General features: G+C 41.7%; 1 protein-coding gene across 1 annotated transcript; it reads left to right on the forward strand.

Moving 5' to 3' along the window:
* Positions 1-1,317: 1,317 nt before the first annotated feature.
* rab33b (RAB33B, member RAS oncogene family) lies at positions 1,318-19,260 on the forward strand. Its single transcript, XM_033020583.1, has 2 exons — positions 1,318-1,745; positions 18,132-19,260. Exons 1-2 carry the CDS (start codon positions 1,512-1,514, stop codon positions 18,576-18,578), a joined length of 681 nt encoding a protein of 226 aa, XP_032876474.1. The 5' UTR covers positions 1,318-1,511; the 3' UTR covers positions 18,579-19,260.
* Positions 19,261-20,795: the final 1,535 nt, after the last annotated feature.

The raw sequence follows: 20,795 nt of genomic DNA on the forward strand, positions 1-20,795 counted from the left end.
ACAGAGGCCCTCATAAACTAGCCATCCTCCTACTCCACTTGTTAGCTCCTGTTGCATCTGCAGAAGGGTCAAAGGTATCCTCATGGACTTCATTGGCCCACCTGAGTGTCCACAAAACCAGAGTTGCAGCAAGTCAAGGAAGAATCGTTTTAGTACACAGTAATGCCTTCCTTAGGAAAATAGCTCAACATTATGAGATCAAGTAAAGTTAGACATAAAATCCATTAAGCATGCAGTTAAATATCGCTGTCAAAGGAAGATTGTCTTCTGAGGGAAATGTAAAAGGTTGGATGACATTATTCTGAATAAGTACGAGTACTTTTCAATATTTAATGGAAAACCAACATTGCCAGAACAAATTTTCCGGCCATTTTCACCTTACGGTTTATGAGATCACACGACTTGTGCTTAAATTGCTGTTGGTTCCTTCATTTGAGTGGGGGTAGTGGTCTTTAGAGACAATAATTTTAAGCAATTGTGTGCACACACAAAGGGGGCACTGAGAAAGGCAGAAAGACATGGGGAGCTGCTGCAACATGGATCTTGTTCATTCAACTATAACTGCATATGCACGATCAGTAAACTTGACATAGTAAATTCAAATCAAAAGAACTGCTGATGTTGAATATCTGAAGACAGAAAATGCTGAAAAATACTTAGCAGGTCAGGCAGCATATGTGGAGAGAAAATAGTTAATGCTTCAGATTGAAAACCTTTTGCCAGACTGGGAAAGAGAAATATCAAGTTAATTTTAAGGTTGTAGGGAGAGACTAAAGAGATGGGGTGTATGACGCATTTGTAAATGTGCGAGTTCAATGTGCAGGTCTAAAAAACAACTTTAAACAAAACTGTAACTGCAGTCTTTTCCCAGTTGGAAAGGGTTTTAGGATCACCAATAAATGGCAATGCTCCAAAATCATCTTAAATTTACAAAATGAAAGTATGTTGGCAGAATATAAATTGTTCTTCCAGAATCGGAATACTGTACAGTATAAATTATCTTATTTCTCCAACAGAGGGAGAAAGCAATGTATCTTCCTTGTTTACCATCAGCACCCAGGTAATATGCGGACTTGCACATAACGCAAACTCATGTGCGAACAAAATGCTCTGACCAGATTTATGGGGGAAAATCCGGCAGGTAAAAAAACTGTTGCAACATCACCGTTTAGAAAAAGAAACATACTGCAAAGAGAGCACTGCAAAAGACTGCACATTTTGCATGGTGGAAGGAAAGATTGTTACTCGGTTGCAGAGGAAGCTTGAAAGGGTTGCAGCGTCTCGCGATACTTTATCTGCACTTCATTTGTGGTTGTTCTTCCTTCTGGCTGATGCGGATCCAGTGGCCGAGCAGCCGCTAGCGACGTGGCGGAGACTGGGGCTGAAGTGTAGCGAGTGCTTGGAACGTTGTGCGGGCGGGCGGGCGGGCTGACCGGGCCGGGGTGGGTGGGTGCAGCTGACTGACTCTCTGCAACGCCAGGGCTCCCTGCTGCCTCTGCCCGCTCGGGGGTATGTCCCTCAGGGCAGGAACAGCATCCTCGGTCTCAGCGCCCTCCGGCTCGCAGCCGCTAACCACGCCGCCCCGCACTAGGATCTACAAGATCATCGTTATTGGAGACTCGGGCGTGGGCAAGACGTGCCTGACCTACCGCTTCTGCGCTGGCAAGTTCCCCGACAAGACCGAGGCCACCATCGGGGTGGATTTCCGAGAGAAGACGGTGGAAATAGATGGAGAAAAAATTAAGGTAGCGTCCACTAAACTCCTCCGTCTTTCCAGTACCCGCCCCCGCACTACAGTCGTTAAAGTAATGCAGTTCAAGATGTGAGTGGAACGGGTTTACTTTTCCTTATATTTAACTCGTCACATCGAGTGATACAGCGTGGAAATTAGCTCTTCGGCCCAACTTGCTCACATCGACCAACATGTCCCATCTACACTAGTCCCACCTGCCTGTCCTATCCAAGTACCTGTCTAAATGTTGCCTTGGTAGCTGCCTCAACTACCTTGTTCCATAGTACAGGCAGCTTGTTCCATACTCCCACCACTGTTAAAAAGTTATCCCTCAGGTTCTTGTTAAAATTTTCCAGCCTCTGGTTCCCGATTCCCCTCCTCTGGGCAAGCTTTTCCATGCGTCTAACTGATCTATTCCTCTCATGATTTTGTACACTTCTATGTTCCTGTGTTCCAAGGAATAGAGTCCTAGTCTGCTCAACCTCTCCCTACAGCTCAGGCCCTCGAGCCGTGGCAACATCCTTCTAAATCATCTCTGCATCCTTTCCAGCTTGAGAACATCTTTCCTATAACATGTTGCCCAGAACTGAGCACAATTCTCTAAATGCAGCCTCACCAATGTCTTATGTAACTTCTATACTTAAGTTTGTTCTTGCTTATGCACTGGAAGAGCCACAACCTGCATGGTTTCCGACCACGTGTTGGAAGGTGGCATTGGCAGCTCGTATTTGACTGGCAGACCAAATCGCCCAAACGGCCTCCTGAGTAATAGATTTTCTATCATTTACTATTTGTAAAATCACTTTTTATTTTGTTTTCCCATGGGTGCATTTTTCCTCCATTTCCTGAAACCTTAATTCTCTTTTTAATATACTGTTGGATGCTTTAAAAACCTTCTTTAAGCAGAGTTAATGTTTCACGCCAATGACCTCATACTCTTCTGATAACATTGTACATGTGGTTTTCATTGTTTATTGTTTTCCACTTGTAAACCATACGAGATATGTAAGCAAATGGTGGCAGACTGTTCAAAATGGGAGCATCCTTTATTTGTATTTATGTCCTCCTTGTCCAAGCAACATGCCACAGTTAAGCTAAAATTAAATGGTTTAGAAGCACGAGAATTCATGTAAATTGTACAGTTCAGATCATGCCAAGAGTATGGGTCTGCCGTGAAACTAATTGCCTCAAGTTTTTGCATGTTTTGTTGTATGTTCCATAATATTGGGAAAACTCACAATATAGACTGATATTCACTAAAATGAAGAATGTAAACAAAAGGCAGATAAGCCAAATAAAAGGTTGAGAAGTTGAACTGAATGTTCAACTGAATTGGTGTCAGTACTCATGTCTGCAACTGGATCCTCGACTTCCTGACCAATCAGTGAGGATTGGGGACAAATCATCCTCTACGATAATCCTCAACCCTGGTGCTCTGCTCCCTTCTTTACTCCTTGTTCACCCACGACTGTGCAGCCATGTACAAATCTCATTTACTTTACAAATTCACAGGCGACACCACCATTGTGGGCGGGATATCAAATAATGATGAGTACAGGAAGGAGATCGATAATCTGGTGTCGATACAACAACCTTTCTCTCAATGTCGGCAAGACAAAGGAAGCAAAGCGGTACACATGCCCCAGTTTGCATTGATGGTGCCGAAGTAGAGATGGTTGAAAATTTCAAATTCCGAGGAGTCAATATCACCAACATCTTCTCCTGGACCACCCATATTGAAGCAATGACCAAGAAAGCGCACCACGCCTTTACTTCCTTAGAAGGCTTAGGAAGTTCGGCATGTCCACTACAACTCGCACAAACTTCTACAGATGCACCATACCATATAACCATATAACAATTACAGCACGGAAACAGGCCATCTTGACCCTTCTCGTCCGTGCCGAACACGTATAGAAAGCATTTTATCAGGATGTATCACAGCTTGGTTTGGGAACAGCTCCATCCAAGACCGCAAGAAATTGCAGAGAATTGTGGATGCAGCCCAGACCATCACACAAACCAACTATTGACTCCATTTATACCTCACCCTGCCTCTGCAAGGCCAACAGCATAATCAAGGACAAGTCAGACCCTAACCACTCCCTCTTCTCCCCTCTCCCATCAGACCAAAAGGTATAGAAATGTGAAAACGCACACCTCTAGATTCAGGGACAGTTTCTTCCCAGCTGTTATCAGGCAACTAAACCATCCTACCACGACCAGAGAACAATTACTATTTACTACTACTACTATTTACCTCATTGGTGACCCTCCTTGGTCAGAATTTGCTGGCTTTACCTTGCCCTAAACGTTATTCCCTTATTATGCATCTATACACTGTAAATGGCTCGATTCTAATCATGTATAGTCATTCTGCTGAATGGATAGCAAGCAACAAAAACTTTTCACTGTACCTCGGTCCACGTGACAATAAACTGAAACTGATATATTTTTGTTCTGTGTATAAATGGAACATCATGAAACCAGGATAGTCATAAAGTGCTGGAACAACTCAGCGGATCCGGTAGCATCTCTGGAGAAAAGGAACAGGTGATGGTTTTGGTCGGAACCCCTCTTCGGACACTTCATCATAATCATAATCATACTTTATTAGCCAAGTATGTTTTGCAACATGAGGAATTTGATTTGCCTTGCAGTCCAACTAATAAAAAGGAACAGAACACAAAAAATACATTTTAACATAAACATCCACTACAGTGACTCCTCTACATTCCTCACTGTGATGGAAGGCGAAAAAATGTTCAATCTCTTCCCTTCTTTGTCCTCCAGCAGTCGGAGGCCTCTAACCTTCCGTTGAAGGGACGATCTTACTCCCGTAGCCGGCGGCAGGCCTCTTCGTCGGGGCGATCAAGCTCCTGCATCGCGGGGGATATCAGCTCCCTGCGCCGGGCGATCTGACTCCTGGTCGGGGCTTGTCGAACGTCATGCGGCTTTTGGGGCTCCTGACATCGGTCTCTTAGCCGAGACTGCGAGCTCCTGATGTTAATGTCCGCAGGTGGAACATCGATCCCAGGCACCCACGGTGGAGCTCGAAGTTAGTCCCGAGCAGGCCTCCAGCTCCATGATGTTAGGCCGGAGATACGACCCGGAAAACAATCGCATCTCCGGCAAGATAAGAAATTGGGAAAAAAAATCCCGACCCCCTCGGCCACCCCCACATAAAACAAACCAGAGAACAGAGACTTTTGAAACACACTAAAAATAACAAAAAATAGATGGACTGTAGGCGAGGCTGCCATCGAAGTGCCGCCTGGCGCGTCATGAAACTAGTGATGGGAATAAATCAATGACTCTTGTCCACATGGCGCAAAGCAGTGCTTGTGGCTGTATTGACACACCACTAATTAACGTGTCCATATGGCTCCAGCATATACCTCTGGATACACATGCAAGATCCTTACTGTTGCCTCTGAACTGTAGGCAGTATTAAGGTTTGATACATATCACTACACAACAGACTATTCAGAATTTGAGGTCAAAAACTAATTACCAAAGGGAACACCATGTTAAGATGTACATTATGAAATTATAAGGAGTGTTTGCTCAGGCAAAGAAAGAAGTTAGATATGACATTCAAGGTTCATAAAGGAGTGGATAAAATGAATCAAATAACATTGAGATTTCTGCAAATTCGAGTACAGAGTTCCAGAGGTTACCGGAAGGAAGATAAACCAGGTGGATGAATGGGGATGGTTGGAACTAGAACTATGATGAATGGAAAGGAAACAACAACCAACATAATTTCTAAATAGTCAGATATTGGATTATTAGAATTGTACTGTCGGATGATAAACAACAACTATTTGGATGGGATCTTGGGTATTTATCCTGTTTTGAAATGCCATCAATATTGGTTTTGAAATATCATGAGGAGTGCTGCCAAATTTAAATTTCAAGCCAAGGGCACACTTTTTTGGGGAGGTAATGATATCAAGGTCAATAATTAGAATTGAACTACCAAGAGCCAAGATGTAATTACACTGCAAAAAATAGGTGAATAAATAACTCCGGTTCCAAAGCTAACAGAATATTTTGCTGCTAACAGAATTGTGCTGCGTCTAAAATTCAGATTTTTCTTTACCATCTAAATTTTGTTGCTTTTGAGAAGCCTTTGTATTAATTTATCAATCTGCCCATAGTTCTCTATTTCCTCTACTCATAATCTGACACTGATCCTGTAATGTTTGTATCATGGTGTATGTGTGTATCATGGTGACAGCATTTTTATTTTTGCTTTTTTATAATATAGTCAAGCAAAGACTGTTCCTTGAGAGGAAGTGAAAACGTGTTAACTTCAACAGTGTCGACATAACTGCCCCAGTGCATGTACAGTTTCTGTTGCTATGTTTGACGTTCTTCTTCCCACTCTAACAAAGGTCATCAAAATAGCAAGTTAATTGGATATTTTGGGGACAGGGGAAGGTCAGGGACTATGTTATTCAACATATGTAGTTTCACGTAATTGAAAATGTCTTCCTAATTTTTAGCAGGATTAATTTAAGACCTGTTGTAAGTAGTATAATCACAGGATTTGGTCAGTACCACCATTTAATAAAGTGATTATTAGATTATTAATACAAAAAAAACAATTACACCCAAAAACCTCTGCTGTCTGAAGTTACTCAACATTTTAGAACTGATTGCTATTTTAGATTGAGTTTATTTTGGATCAGTATGAATAATTGAATGCGATCTGAAGTGATGAATTATCAAACCTCGGAATTTAAAAAAATGAGCTAATTGCACCGCATGTTCTGATTACGTTACCTTTTTACCTTTTATCTTAGAGTTACAGTTACCCCATTCCATGTTCAATGTTTTTTAATCGCCTCATCCTTGAGTATCTACCCAATTATTCTTTTTAATTGTTTATGGAATCAACTTCTTGCACTTAGGTAGGATATTGATTTCGTGATCACCGTCAAGTGGGAAAAGCTCTCTTCACTTAACATAGAAAATAGGTGCAGGAGTAGGCCATTCGGCCCTTCGAGCCTGCACCGCCATTCAATATGATCATGGCTGATCATCCAACTCAGTGTCCTGTACCTGCCCTCTCTCCATACCCCCTGATCTCTTTAGCCACAAGGGCCATATCTAACTCCCTCTTAAATATAGCCAACTACCTTCCGTGGCAGAGAGTTCCAGAGATTCACCACTCTCTGTGTGAAAAATGTTTTCTCATTTCGGTCCAAAAGGATTTCCCCATTATCCTTAAACTGTGACCCCTTGTCCTGGACTTCCCCAACATTGGGAACAAACTTCCTGCATCTAGCCTGTCCAACCCCTTAAGAATTTTGTAAGTTTCTATAAGATCCCACGTCAATCTTCTAAATTCTAGCGAGTACAAGCCGAGTCTATCCAGTCTTTCTTCATATGAAAGTCCTGACATCCCAGGAATCAGTCTGGTGAACCTTCTCCGTACTCCCTCTATGGCAAGAATGTCTTTCCTCAGATTAGGAGACCAAAACTGCACGCAATACTCCAGGTGTGGTCTCACCACAGTACAACTGCAGTAGAATCTCCCTGCTCCTATACTCAAATCGTTTTGCTATGAATGCTAACATACCATTCGCTTTCTTCACTGCCTGCTGCACCTGCATGCCTACTTTCAATGACACCCAGGTCACGTTGCATCTCCCCTTTTCCTAATCGGCCACCATTTAGATAATAGTCTACTTTCCTGTTTTTGCCACCAAAGTGGACAACCTCACATTTATCCACATTATTATATTTTGTAGTCGCTTTGAATCTTTAGTTACCAGAAGGACTAATTTAGTTGGAGGCCAGTGACTAGTGGGGTGCCACAGGGATCTGTGTTGGGTCCACTGTTGTTTGTCATGTACATCAATGATCTGGATGATGGTGTGGTAAATTGGATTAGTAAATCTACTTCATTATCCACAACACCACCTATCTTAGTATCATCATACTAAGATAGGTGGTGTTGTGGATAATGAAGTAGATTTTCAAAGTCTACAGAGAGATATAGGCCATTTGGAAGAGTGGGCTGAAAGATGGTAGATGGAGTTTAATGCTGATAAGTGTGAGGTGCTACATCTTGGCAGGACAAATCAAAATAGGACGTACATGGTAAATGGTAGTGAATTGAGGAATGCAGTTGAACAGAGGGATCTAGGAATAACTGTGCACAGTTCCCTGAAGGTGGAATCTCAAGTAGACAGGTAAAGAAAGCTTTTGGTGTGCTGGCCTTTATAAATCAGAGCATTGAGTATAGAAGTTGGGATGTAATGTTAAAATTGTACAAGGCATTGGTGAGGCCAATTCTGGAGTATGGTGTACAATTTTGGTTGCCTAATTATAGGAAGGATGTCAACTAAATAGAGAGAGTACAGAGGAGATTTACTAGAATGTTGCCTGGGTTTCAGCAACTAAGTTACAGAGAAAGGTTGAACAAGTTAGGCCTTTATTCTTTGGAGCAGAAGGTTAAGGGGGGACTTGATAGAGGTCTTTAAAATGATGAGAGAGACAGAATTGACGTGGATAAGCTTTTCCCACTGAGAGTAGGGAAGATTCAAACGAGGACATGACTTGAGAATTAAGGGACAGAAGTTTAGGGGTAACATGAGGGGGAACTTCTTTACTCAGAGAATGGTAGCTGTGTGGAATGAGCTTCCAGTGGAGGTGGTGGAGGCAGGTTCGATTTTATCATTTAAAAATAAATTGGATAGTTATATGGACGGGAAAGGAATGGAGGGTTATGGTCTGAGTGCAGGTAGATGGGACTAGGGGAGAATAAGTGTTCGACACGGACTAGAAGGGCCGAGATGGCCTGTTTCCGTGCAGTAATTGTTATATGGTTATAGTTGTTTCTTTTAAATCTATCAGAATGTCTCATTTTGGAATGTTTTTGTCCCCTGAGACATTTAATGAAGATGCCCATCTGGCTTCTTGGGCGGATGCAAAAGATTCCATGGCACTATTTAAACGAAGTACAAAATAATATCTTGGCCAAGATCCATCATTCGTCATCATCACAAAATGCATTAGCTGGTCATTAAAAACAGAAAACACTGGAAGCACCTGGTAAATCAGGCATCATCTGTGGAAAGATGAGCATTTGACTTGAAATGCTAACTGCTTCACTTTCTACACTTGTTGCCAGACCTGCTGAGTGTTTCCAGCTTGTGCATTTTTTACTGTATTTTTGTATATTATCAAGCCATTATGCTGTAGGAGCTTGCAGTGTATCTGTTGGTTTTTATTCTCTCTCCCCCACCCCTCTCCCATTACTGCAATGATCCCTTATAAAGTTATTTGTTGTTGTGGAGGGCTTTATAAATCCTGAGAACATAAAGCGCATTTTTCCTGAACAGTTCTTACTTTTCCACCCTTTTATGTCTTGTTCTTTTTTTTACACTTACATTTTTATTGATTTTTCAGAGATATATACAAAACAGTGCAACACCATCACCATAAATAAGACAAAATAAGAAAAACAACAATCAAAATAAAAAAATAAGTGGATAGGCGGAAAAAAAGAAGTAAATAAATAAAAAATTGGAATAAGACCGTTTGGTTCACTTACCAAATTAAAAAAGAAAAAACATTACATTTATTAGTTAGCTGGAGATAATTCAATATTCATAGAAACATACCATCTAGTTCTATATAACGCAACCTTCCCATATCTAGCTCGGCATTTATCTAATTGGTGTCATGGCTCAAATAAACGGTCCATTTTCCCCAGATCTTCTCAAATGAATTCTCCTGGACTCTCAAGGGATATGTCAATTTCTCCATATTAAAGATGTCTGGCACAATTTCTAACCTCTGTTCCTGTTTTGGACTTTTTTCATTAACCACTGCCTGGTAATGGCCTTCTTACTTGCTGCAAGCAAAACTTTAATCAAATATGTATCTTCTATTTTTACAATATCTTTAATATGCCCCAGATACATCACAGGGCAGGTATTTGGGATTTTACAACCCAAGATATTTTTTACAACTGCATTAACATTTTCCCAGTATGGCCTTATCTTTACACAGTTCCAGAAAATATGCGAGTGGTCTGCCTCCGTACTCCCACACAGCCTCCAACAGTGTTGTTGGACAGCAAGTTGTCTGCTTTTTATTTTGGGTATTATAAAAAAGCGAGATGGATTCTTCCAGCAAAATTCTCTCCATAATAGTGAGCTTGTGGGTGAACATTGTGTTTCACACATTTGATACCATTCTTCCTCTGTTATTTGAATCTTTAATTCTGCTTCCCATTTTGTTTTTATGTAGAGCGTTGATTCTCCCCCGCTTCCCACCAGAGCTTGGTAGAAAGCAGAGATGACCCGAGACCCCTTCTATTTGTATGCATCCACAATCACCTTGATCACATTATTTGAAGTTTCATCTAGTTCTGGCTTTATCTCTTTTATAAAGTAGTCTCTTAATTGCAAGTATTTTAAAAAATCTTTGTTTTCGAGACCATACTTTGACTTTAAATCTTGGAAGCTCATAAACTCGCCATTTTCTGAAACTGTATACATTGCCGTTATGCCTTTTTGTGCCCATTCGTTGAATTTTGAATCATACACCCCTGGCTTAAACTTTGAGTCATATGAGTCATTGAACCACTTCAATGCGTGAACCCCTCTTTTTAATTTGTATTTTTCCACTATAACATTCCATATTTCTAACTTAAATGCTACTATTGGATCCATAGCATGTCTCAAAGCCCCTCTCAGATATTTGTCTCCCACCAAAATCTGGGTCTGGTAACCCTGTATCTCCCTTTCCATTTCTTTCCATCGAGATTCATAATCAGGTCTACACCAAGCCAGAGGTCTGAGTTGAGCTGCATAAAAGTATTTCCTCAGATTTGGTAAAGCCATTCCACCCTTGCTTTTCGGCAGCTGAAGTGTTGTTAGTTTTATTCTTGGTTTTTTGCTATTCCAAATGAATCTAGAGATCATTTTATCCCAGGCTATGAATTTATCTCGGGGAACATTAATTGGGAGAGATTGGAATAAATATAGCAGTTTATGTAGGATATTCATTTTTACCATTTGTATTCTGGCACTGAAGTCTAGAGGAAGGGTCGACCACCTTTCAACATCCTTTTTGATGTTTTCTTCAATTTTGTTATAATTAGTTTCAAACAAGTCGGAAAGTGTTTTGGTTATAGTTACACCAAGATACTGCATCGTTTTAGAGTTCCATTTCAGATTATATGCATCTCTGATTTGTTGGGATGGAGAATAATTGAATTTGTGTTTTTGTTATATTCAGTTTATACCCTGAGTAGTATCCATATGTTTCAAATAGGTTCATTAGATTTGGGAGACATATATCTGGTCGTTCAAGAAAAATAATGATATCATCAGCGACAAGACCAATGATATGTTCTTTCCCCCTATTTTGTCCCCATGCAGGTCTTCTCTCTGCCTTATTGCTTGTGCCAAGTGTTCAATATACAAAACAAAGAGAGTAGGAGAAAGACAGCATCCTTGTGTCCTTGTGCCCCTCTCTAACTGGATCCTTTTTGATATATATCCATTTACCTTAATCCCAGCGGTAGGCTCCTGATATATTAGAAACATAGAAAAATAGGTGCAGGAGTAGGCCATTCGGCCTTTCGAGCCTGCACCGCCATTCAATAGGATCATGGCTGCTCATCCAACTCAGTATCCTGTACCTGCCTTCTCTCCATACCCCCTGATCCCTTTAGCCACAAGGGCCTCATCTAACTCCCTCTTAAATAGCGTTTTGATCAGCCATGATCATATTGAATGGCGGTGCAGGCTCGAAGGGCCGAATGGCCTACTCCTGCACCTATTTTCTATGTTTCTATGTTTTAATACACCAAATTGCATCTTCATTGAAACCAAATCTCCTTAGTACTTCATGTAAAAACTAAACCATCAAAGGCTTTTTCTGCATCTAAACTGACCAGGACCATATTTGTATCCTTTTTTTGAGCATTATCCACAATGTGGAGGGTTCTTCTAATATTATCCTGTGTTTGACGCCCCCGAATAAATCCAGTTTGGTCTTCATTAATCAGATCTGGTACAAAAGTCTCGAGTCTTTTGCAAATGATTGAGGTAAATAGTTTGTAGTCTACATTTAAAATTGAGATTAGCCTGAAATTTTTACATTGCTCTTTGTCTTTGCCTTCCTTGGGTAAAATGGTAATAATTGCTTCCTTCCATGATGGGGGAGCACTGCCCTCTTTAAGGGTCCAGTTAAAGCAAGACAGGAGCAGAGGTGTTAGCTCTTTCTTAAAGGCCTTGTACCATTCTGGTGGAAATTCATAGCTGCCTGGTGATTTACTAGCCTTAAGTCTACTGATTGCAGCTTCCAGCTCCTTAACCGTAAATTGTAACGTAATGGTATTATTTTGTGTCTCACCAATGGATGGCAGGTCAAGTGAGTTAAGAAAACTTCTCATTGTCCTTTCGTCAGTGGTTTAGTTTAGTTTCTTATAGTATTCTTCAAATATTCTTTCTATCTCATCTGGCTCATGTGATAATTGATTGGTTTTAGGATCTCTTATTTTATGAATTGTAATAGAGGCCTGCTGTTTACGCAGGCGTCTGGCCAGGAGTCTAGTTTCTTTTGGACCTGCTTCATAATAGGTCTGCTTTACGAATCTTGCCCTTTTTTCCCATATCTCCCCTGAGGATCTCATCTATCTCCCCCCTTATTTCCTTAATCTGTTTTAGTACCAACTGATTCTGTATGTTTTTATGTTTTTTTTCCAATTCTTTCAATTTTTCTACTTTATGTTCATACGTAGCTAGCCGGGCCTTTTTTTGTGATGATGTCAGGGCGATCAGCTTTCCACGTATAACTGCATTCATAGCATCCCACAGTATTACAGGATCCACATCCCCGTTATCATTCTCTTCTATGTACCTTTTTATCTCTTCCCTTATTTGTTCCACATTTGCCTTATTATTCAAAATACCCACATTGAGCCTCCAAACAGTATTTCTTTTTCTACTATTCAGGTGTACTGTCAAGCTGATCGCACTGTGATCAGATACATCTGCCACCCCGATTTTACACTCTGTGATCCTGTGACTTTCACCCGTATTCATTAAAAAGTAGTCAATCCTGGAGTAGACTGAGTGAGGTACTGAATAGTGTGTGTAGTCCCTTTCTAAAGGGTGAAGTTCTCTCCAAACATCAATTAGGCCCATTTCCTGCACTGATGTGTTAATAAACTTGGTCAGATGCATCTTGGTTTTTTTTAGGCTTGTTGTATCCAAATTATGATTCATGACCACATTGAAGTCCCCTCCACATATCAAAATACCTTCAGTCTCTAAAGCAATAATGTCAAACAGAATTTTGAAAAAACATTTGGTACTCTCTGGGGGGGCATATACATTGATCAGTGTCACAACTTTGTTTTCCAGCTTTCCTTTAACTAATACATACCTTCCCTCTTTGTCCCTGACTTCTTTATGGCATTCAAATTGGCCTGCATGTGTAATAAGGATAGCCACTTTTGGCTAGTTTTATAGGAACTATCAAATGCATTTCTAAAGCCAAAGCTCATGTTCTTGTTGAGGCAAGTGGGTTTCTTGTAAAAATAGTACCTGAGCCTTTTCTTTTTTCAGTTTAGCCAGGACCTTGCTCCTGTTAACTGGATTATTCATCCCATTTACATTGAGTGACACCAATTTGATAGTATTACGTGACATTTCATTTACCTAATCCTGTCTTGCATTCATAAATCTCCAGATAACTTGAAACTGTACAGGTCCGAACATCTGGACAACATGTGCCAAATTAAAAAAAATTAAAAAAAGAGAAAACAGTTGATTTCCAAGTAAGGGTGATTCCTTTCCACCCTGAGTACCCGTTGGCAGGTATAGGGGAAAACCTCCTCCCAGAGGGCCCCTCACTAGAGGTGAAACACTCCATTTCACGCATCCTAGTATCGTCCAACGTCATCCGATAGCACTTATTTTCTAGTCCAAAAGAAATGGTGACACAATAAAAGCTAGTTGGATGGGGTCTGCTCAGACTCCTGTAGTCGCTCTCTTGCTGTCTCACTCCCGTCTTCGCTCCTCTTTCCAACTCTCTGCCATGTCAAAGCCTGGAGAAGACGCTCCATTTCTGGGTCCGCCGGCTCCTCAGCGCTGTAATCAGGTGTCTCCACGGAGTAGCCTCTCCTCCTCAACTCCTGCGCTGCATCTTGTGCACTATGATATGTGCATGTTCCTGAGTCCCAGTGAATTATCTTGTCCAGCGGGGTCTGGAAGCAGACACCTCTCTCCTTCAGGGCCCTCTTTATTCCCTTGCGCTTCTGGACAATCTCCGTTGCATAGTCGTGGTCAAATGATAGACGTCGCCCGTCAATCATTATCTTCTTTCCCCAGGCCTTTTTCAATACCATTTCTTTGGTATTAAACTCCAGGAAATTTACCACTATGGACCCAGGTGGTGCATTACGTTCCGGTTTGCGAACCAAAGCTCTGTGCGCGCGCTGGATCCGTACGTTGGTGTCTGTTGTTATTGCGAGTTCAGTTTTTAAAAGTTGCTCCACAAATTCAGACATGGATTTGCCTCCTTTCTCTTCAGGTACGCCGTAGATGCGAATGTTATTTCGTCTAGAGCGTCCTTCCAAATCAGTCAGTTTTTCTTGCATGACTTTCTGTTTTTTCATAGATTTAAACAGCACATTTTTTCATAGCCATGCTAATTGTCTCAGCCTCTTCGATTCGTGTCTCAGCTTTGTTTCGTGGGAGTGGATTTGTTTGGAGTTAGCAGAACGTTTATGGTAAATTTCTTGCTTCAGATCTTTGAGTTCACCTTTCATGTCTTCTTTGATTCCTTCTTTAAATTTACGTAAGCACTTTATATTCAGCCCTGAAGTCATGTATTTCCTTACTGATATTGTGGAGCATTGAGCGCACGCTTTCTGCAGAGTCATCTTTTGAGCTTTGAGCTTTGTCCATCTCCGGTGAATTCTTTCTTTCTTGTCCGTCACATTTCATTCCAATACAGAAAACTGTGAATTATGTGGCAATTAGTGAATTAAGGGAGGCTGGTTTTAAACTTGCTATCGGGAGCTCGAAATTAAGCAGCCATCTGCTCGTGTCGCCACCGGAAGTTCTTATGTCGTGTTCTCATCTTCGGAAAGAGTCCTTTGACTTTTTTGGGCGTTTGCATATTCCTGAAATGGAGGACCCATAATACTTCAACTGGGACCAAACTTGTGACTCTTGGGTTAATAAACAAATGAACGGTATATGAAATAGTAGTAATTAATGCACTTAATTACTTTATTAACAAACTGACCACCTTTTAAAATGTGTGTATATAGACACTGTAGTCTTTCTTTATCTAAGTTTTTCAAAGTAAAATCATGAAAATATTTATTTCCATATTAGTTCTCCTCACCCCAAAGGCTCACACATCCCATTAAACTCCATTGTTTTATAATATTTGTATCCCATTATAGTGTGTCACCGCAGCCTATAATAAACCACATTATTTCTTGCTGTCTTATTGCAAAAACAAGTGAAATGTCTCTAGGACCAAGTCTAGGTTACTTTATATCAATTGACAGAAATATTAGATGCATAATTTAACTCCTGGGGAATACTATTGTGTCCTACCCTCCCAGTCTGGGAAGGAGTGGGGTTGGGAACCTTGCTGAATATGATTTGCATTGATGCTGGTAAGATGCTGATGTTTTATTAAGTAGCATCTTCAGTTTTATAGATTTCAGACTTAATTAATGTGCTGGATTAAAGTTTTACTATAATTGGGTAATTTCTCTGTCATAGAAACATAGGTGCAGGAGTAGGCCATTCGGCCCTTCGAGCCTGCCATTCAATATGATCACAGCTGATCATCTAACTCAGTATCCTGTACCTGACTTCTCTCCATACCCCCTGATCCCTTTAGCCACAAGGGCCACATCTAACTCACTCTTAAATATAGCCAATGAACTGGCCTCAACTACCTTCTGTGGCAGAGAGTTCCAGAGATTCGCCACTCTCTGTGTGAAAAATGTTTTTCTCATCTCGGTCCTAAAGGATTTCCCCTCTATCCTTAAGCTGTGACCCCTTGTCCTGGACTTCCCCAACATCGGGAACAATCTTCCTGCATCTAGCCTGTCCAACCTCTTAAGAATTTTGCATGTTTCTATAAGATCCCCCCTCAATCTCCTAAATTCTAGCGAGTACAAGCCGAGTCTATCCAGTCTATCCAGTCTTCATATGAAAGTCCTGACATCCCAGGAATCAGTCTGGTGAACCTTCTCTGCACTCCCTCTATGGCAAGAATGTCCTTCCTCAGATTTGGAGACCAAAACTGTACGCAATACTCCAGGTGTGGTCTCACCAAGACCCTGTACAACTGCAGTAGAACCTCCCTGCTCCTATATTCAAATCCTTTTGCTATGAATGCTAACATACCATTCGCTTTCTTCACTGCCTGCTGCACCTGAATGCCTACTTTCAATGACTGGTGTACCATGACACCCAGGTCTCGTTGCATCTCCCCTTTTCCCAATCAGCCACCATTTAGATAATTGTCTACTTTCCTGTTTTTGCCACCAAAGTGGTAACCTCACATTTATCCACATTATATTGCACCTGCCATGCATTAGCCCACTCACCCAGCCTATCCAAGTCACCTTGCAGCCTCCTAGCATCCTCCTCACAGCTAACCCTGCCCCCCAGCTTAGTGTCATCCGCAAACTTGGAGATGTTGCATTCCATTCCCTCGTCCAAATCATTAATATATATTGTAAATAGCTGGGGTCCCAGCACTGAGCCTTGCGGTACCCCACTAGTCACTGCCTGCCATTGTGAAAAGGAGCCGTTTACTCCTACTCTTTGCTTCCTGTTTGCCAGCCAGTTCTCTATCCACATCAATACTGAACCCCCAATACCGTGTGCTTTAAGTTTGTATACTAATCTCTTATGTGGGACCTTGTCGAAAGCCTTCTGAAAATCCAGATATTACACATCCACTGGTTCTCCCTTATCCACTCTACTAGTTACATCCTCAAAAAAATTCTATAAGATTCGTCAGACATGATTTACCTTTCGTAAATCCATGCTGACTTTGTCCAATGATTTCACCACTTTCCAAATGTGCTGCTATCCCATCTTTAATAACTGACTCTAGCAGTTTCCCCACTACCGATGTTAGACTAACTGGTCTGTAATTCCCCGTTTTCTCTCTCCCTCCCTTTTTAAAAATTGGGGTTACATTAGCTACCCTCCAATCCTCAGGAACTACTCCAGAATCTAAAGAGTTTTGAAAAATTATCACTAATGCATCCACTATTTCTGGAGCTACTTCTTTAAGTACTCTGGGATGCAGCCTATCTGGCCCTGGGGATTTATCGGCCTTTAATCCATTCAATTTACCTCACACCACTTCCCGGCTAACCTGGATTTCACTCAGTTCCTCCATCTCATTTGACCCATGCTATTTCCGGCAGATTATTTATGTCTTCCTTAGTAAAGACGGAACCAAAGTAGTTATTCAATTGGTCCGCCATGTTCTTGTTCCCCATGATCAATTCACCTGTTTCTGACTGCAAGGGACCTACATTTGTTTTAACTAATCTCTTTCTCTTCACATATCTATAAAAACCTTTGCAGTCAGTTTTTATGTTCCCTGCCGGTTTTCTTTCATAACTTATTTTCCCTTTCCTAATTAAGCCCTTTGTCCTCCTCTGCTGGTCTCTGAATTTCTCCCAGTCGTCTGGTAGGCTGCTTTTTCTGGCTAATTTGTACGCTTCATCTTTTGCTTTGATACTATCCCTGATTTCCCTTGTTATCCACGGATGCACTACCTTCCCTGATCTATTATTTTGCCAAACTGGGATGAACAATTGTTGTAGTTCATCCATGCAGTCCTTAAATGCCTTCCATTGCATATCCACCGTCAACCCTTTAAGAATTAATTGCCAGTCAATCTTGGCCAATTCACGTCTCATACCCACAAAGTTACCTTTCTTTAAGTTCAGAACCATTGTTTCTGAATTAACCAAGAGTCCATCCTAATGAAGAACTCAACCATATTATGGTCACTCTTGCCCAAGGGGCCACGCCCAACAAGATTGCTAACTAACCCTTCCTCATTACTCAATACCCAGTCATTCTCACCTTGATACCATATTCCTAAAACTGGGCTTGAATTTGCACAGATTAAATGTAACGATCCACTAACTGTCTTGTGCTGGATAACTCCTCCTGGAAATGGTCACAAAATGGTGGAGTATTGGAAATATACGTATATGAAGATCAGGCCTTCAGTAGGGACAAAAATGGCTATGAATGACTGTTTGCTTACATATGAATAATAATAATAACTTGTATGGTTCAACAGTTGAAAATAAATTATCGTTGTTGTAAAGATAACTTTTTTATTTAACCTTTTTTAGATCCAGCTTTGGGACACGGCTGGCCAGGAACGTTTTCGGAAGAGCATGGTGCAGCACTACTACAGAAATGTTCATGCTGTTGTCTTTGTGTATGACATGACCAACCCTGTTAGTTTCCAGAGTCTCCCAGCCTGGATTGAAGAATGCAAACGGCACTCACTCGGTGGAGAAGTTCCGCGCATCCTGGTGGGGAATAAGTGCGACCTAAAAGACGCCACCAAAGTGGAAACTGACCTGGCACAAAAGTTTGCCGATAGTCAAAGCATGCCGCTATTTGAAACCTCGGCTAAGAACCCAAATGACAACGATCACGTGGAAGCCATTTTCATGACTTTGGCTCATAAACTAAAGAACCGCAAGCCAATGATGCTGAGTCAGCTCCAAGTAGACGAGTCCAAAGTTGTGCTGGAATCTGAACCAAAGCCTAGTGTGGAGTGTTACTGTTAAAGGGGAACATGGTTTGTTTTAAATTCAAAAGAAGATAAAAAAGCGCTTTGCTGCTAAATATTGTTTAAAGTGTGGAAATAACAGGAGTAAATTATCTGAATGAACCTGGCAGATCCTGTCAACCGTCCATGAGAGGAAATACAGTTGAACAAGAATTTAAACATATACCCAACCAAACACTGACTGAAAATGAAGCTAATGAACATTTCAGAACTGAAATGTGTACATTTCTGGTATTTGTTGCCAGTTATTAATTTTATATATTGACATACAAGAGACATATTCATCCAATATACCTTATTCAGTTAACAGTCACATACTTCCTCATCCTTTCATTGGCTCATTTCCTTGGCTTTTGCTTTTCCATCAGGAAAAATGATTATTTTGGTATTGGAAGCCCTTCACTTGATTAGTTAGTTGACACAGTAAATAGCTGAGTTACAGGGAAGGAGGATCTCCAGTTTGATTGCCATTTTGTGCTCTGTTGGGAGATGTTGACCAGAACAGTAATGGGTCATGGTCATTGATCTCAGCTCTCCAGTTAAATCTAGAAACCTGATCTGCCTTCTGCACTGCTTGCCACCAGTGGCGGACTGTCTAAAAATATTGGTTGCCAGGGGCCCACTTGATATAGGGGGCCCACTTCATCAGGGGCCCACTTGATATAGGGGGCCCACTTCATCAGGGGCCCACTTGATATAGGGGGCCCACTTCATCAGGGGCCCACTTGATATAGGGGGCCCACTTCATCAGGGGCCCACTTGCCATCGGGCAAGCTGACAACCTGGCCAGTCCGCCACTGCTTGCCACTACTATGCTGCTTATTCTTGTTAATTAGGTTAATACTCTGGACTTTCATAGGAAGAAAGGTGACTTTATTGAGGTAACTAAAACATAGAATGTTGACCAAAAAAGGGGAACGATTTTAATTTTTAAATAATTGATACACTAATATGGCATTCTTGCTTTTGATTCTAAATAACTGAAATGTGATGTATCCATTTTTATATCTTCTAATATGAAAAATAATATTATATGGGATTTTATTAAACTTGACTAGCAAAGCTTTTCAAGCTTACCTGACATACAAACTAATCAACCCAACCTTTTTATTAAATATTTTGCTTAAAACAAAATGAGAGGGCAAGAGGCATTATTTATTGCTGACAGTAGACATGAAAGCTGGATGCAACAATGGGAATGATAGTATCGTCATAAATATTTCTGATTAAATACAGAGATGCCATTTAATTCCCCTGATTAGAAAGGGGGAGAAACACCACGGAGGATATTATAGAGGACACATCTTCTGCAGGACTCGAAATTAGCAGTTGCCCGGTTGCCAATGGCAACCCACAGTCCCGTCGGGCAACCTAAAACCCATGCCATTTTGACCGGCTTGACAAGCACCCGGGACACCTATCGTTTAATTCTGAGCGGGCCCCCTCTCTATCTTTCTCTCTCCGTCTCCGCCCGCTATCCGTGTCCATATCTCGGGTCTCCGCCCGCTTCTCGTCCGCCGGCATGGCCGGCCGCCTTACACATGCGCAAAACCACGGCCAACACTAAAGATCCTATAGCGAGGATCTTTGTTTAAGAAGGAACTGCAGATGCTGGAAAATCGAAGGTACACAAAAATGCTGGAGAAACTCAGCGGGTGCAGCAGCATCTATGGAGCGAAGGAAATAGGCAACGTTTCGGGCCGAAACCCTTCTTCAGACTGATGGGGGTGGCGGGGAGAAGAAAGGAAAAAGGAGGTGGAGGAGCCCGAGGGCTGAGGGATGGGAGAAGATAGCCCGAGGGCTGAGGAAGGGAAGGAGACGGCAAGGGCTAACAAAATTGGGAGAATTCAATGTTCATGCCCGCAGGATGCAGACTCCCCAAGCGGAATATAAGGTGCTGTTCCTCCAATTTCCGGTGTTGCTCGCTCTGGCCATGGAGGAGACCCAGGACAGAGAGGTCGGATGGGGAATGGGAGGGGGAGTTGAAGTGCTGAGCCACCGGGTGGTCAGGTTGGTTTTTGCGGACCGAGCGGAGGTGTTCGGCGAAACGATCGCCCAGCCTCCGCTAGTCTCACCGATGTAGATCAGCTGACAACTAGAGCAGCGGATACAATAGATGAGGATCTTTGGCCAGCACATCATCGGCCGTGGTTGTGCGCATGTGCCGCCCTGCACATGCGCACTGCCACTGCAACTGGTCGGTGTCGGCCATTTT

The sequence above is a fragment of the Amblyraja radiata genome, chromosome 1, assembly GCF_010909765.2.
Source record: "Amblyraja radiata isolate CabotCenter1 chromosome 1, sAmbRad1.1.pri, whole genome shotgun sequence".
Lineage (NCBI taxonomy): Eukaryota > Metazoa > Chordata > Chondrichthyes > Rajiformes > Rajidae > Amblyraja > Amblyraja radiata.

Excerpts from the sequence above, each read along its gene's own strand:
- rab33b (XM_033020583.1), top strand. The coding sequence starts at position 1,512 with ATGTCCCTCAGGGCAGGAACAGCATCCTCGGTCTCAGCGCCCTCCGGC. Across the intron at positions 1,746-18,131 it reads TAGATGGAGAAAAAATTAAG|ATCCAGCTTTGGGACACGGC; the intron begins GTAGCGTCCACT and ends AACCTTTTTTAG.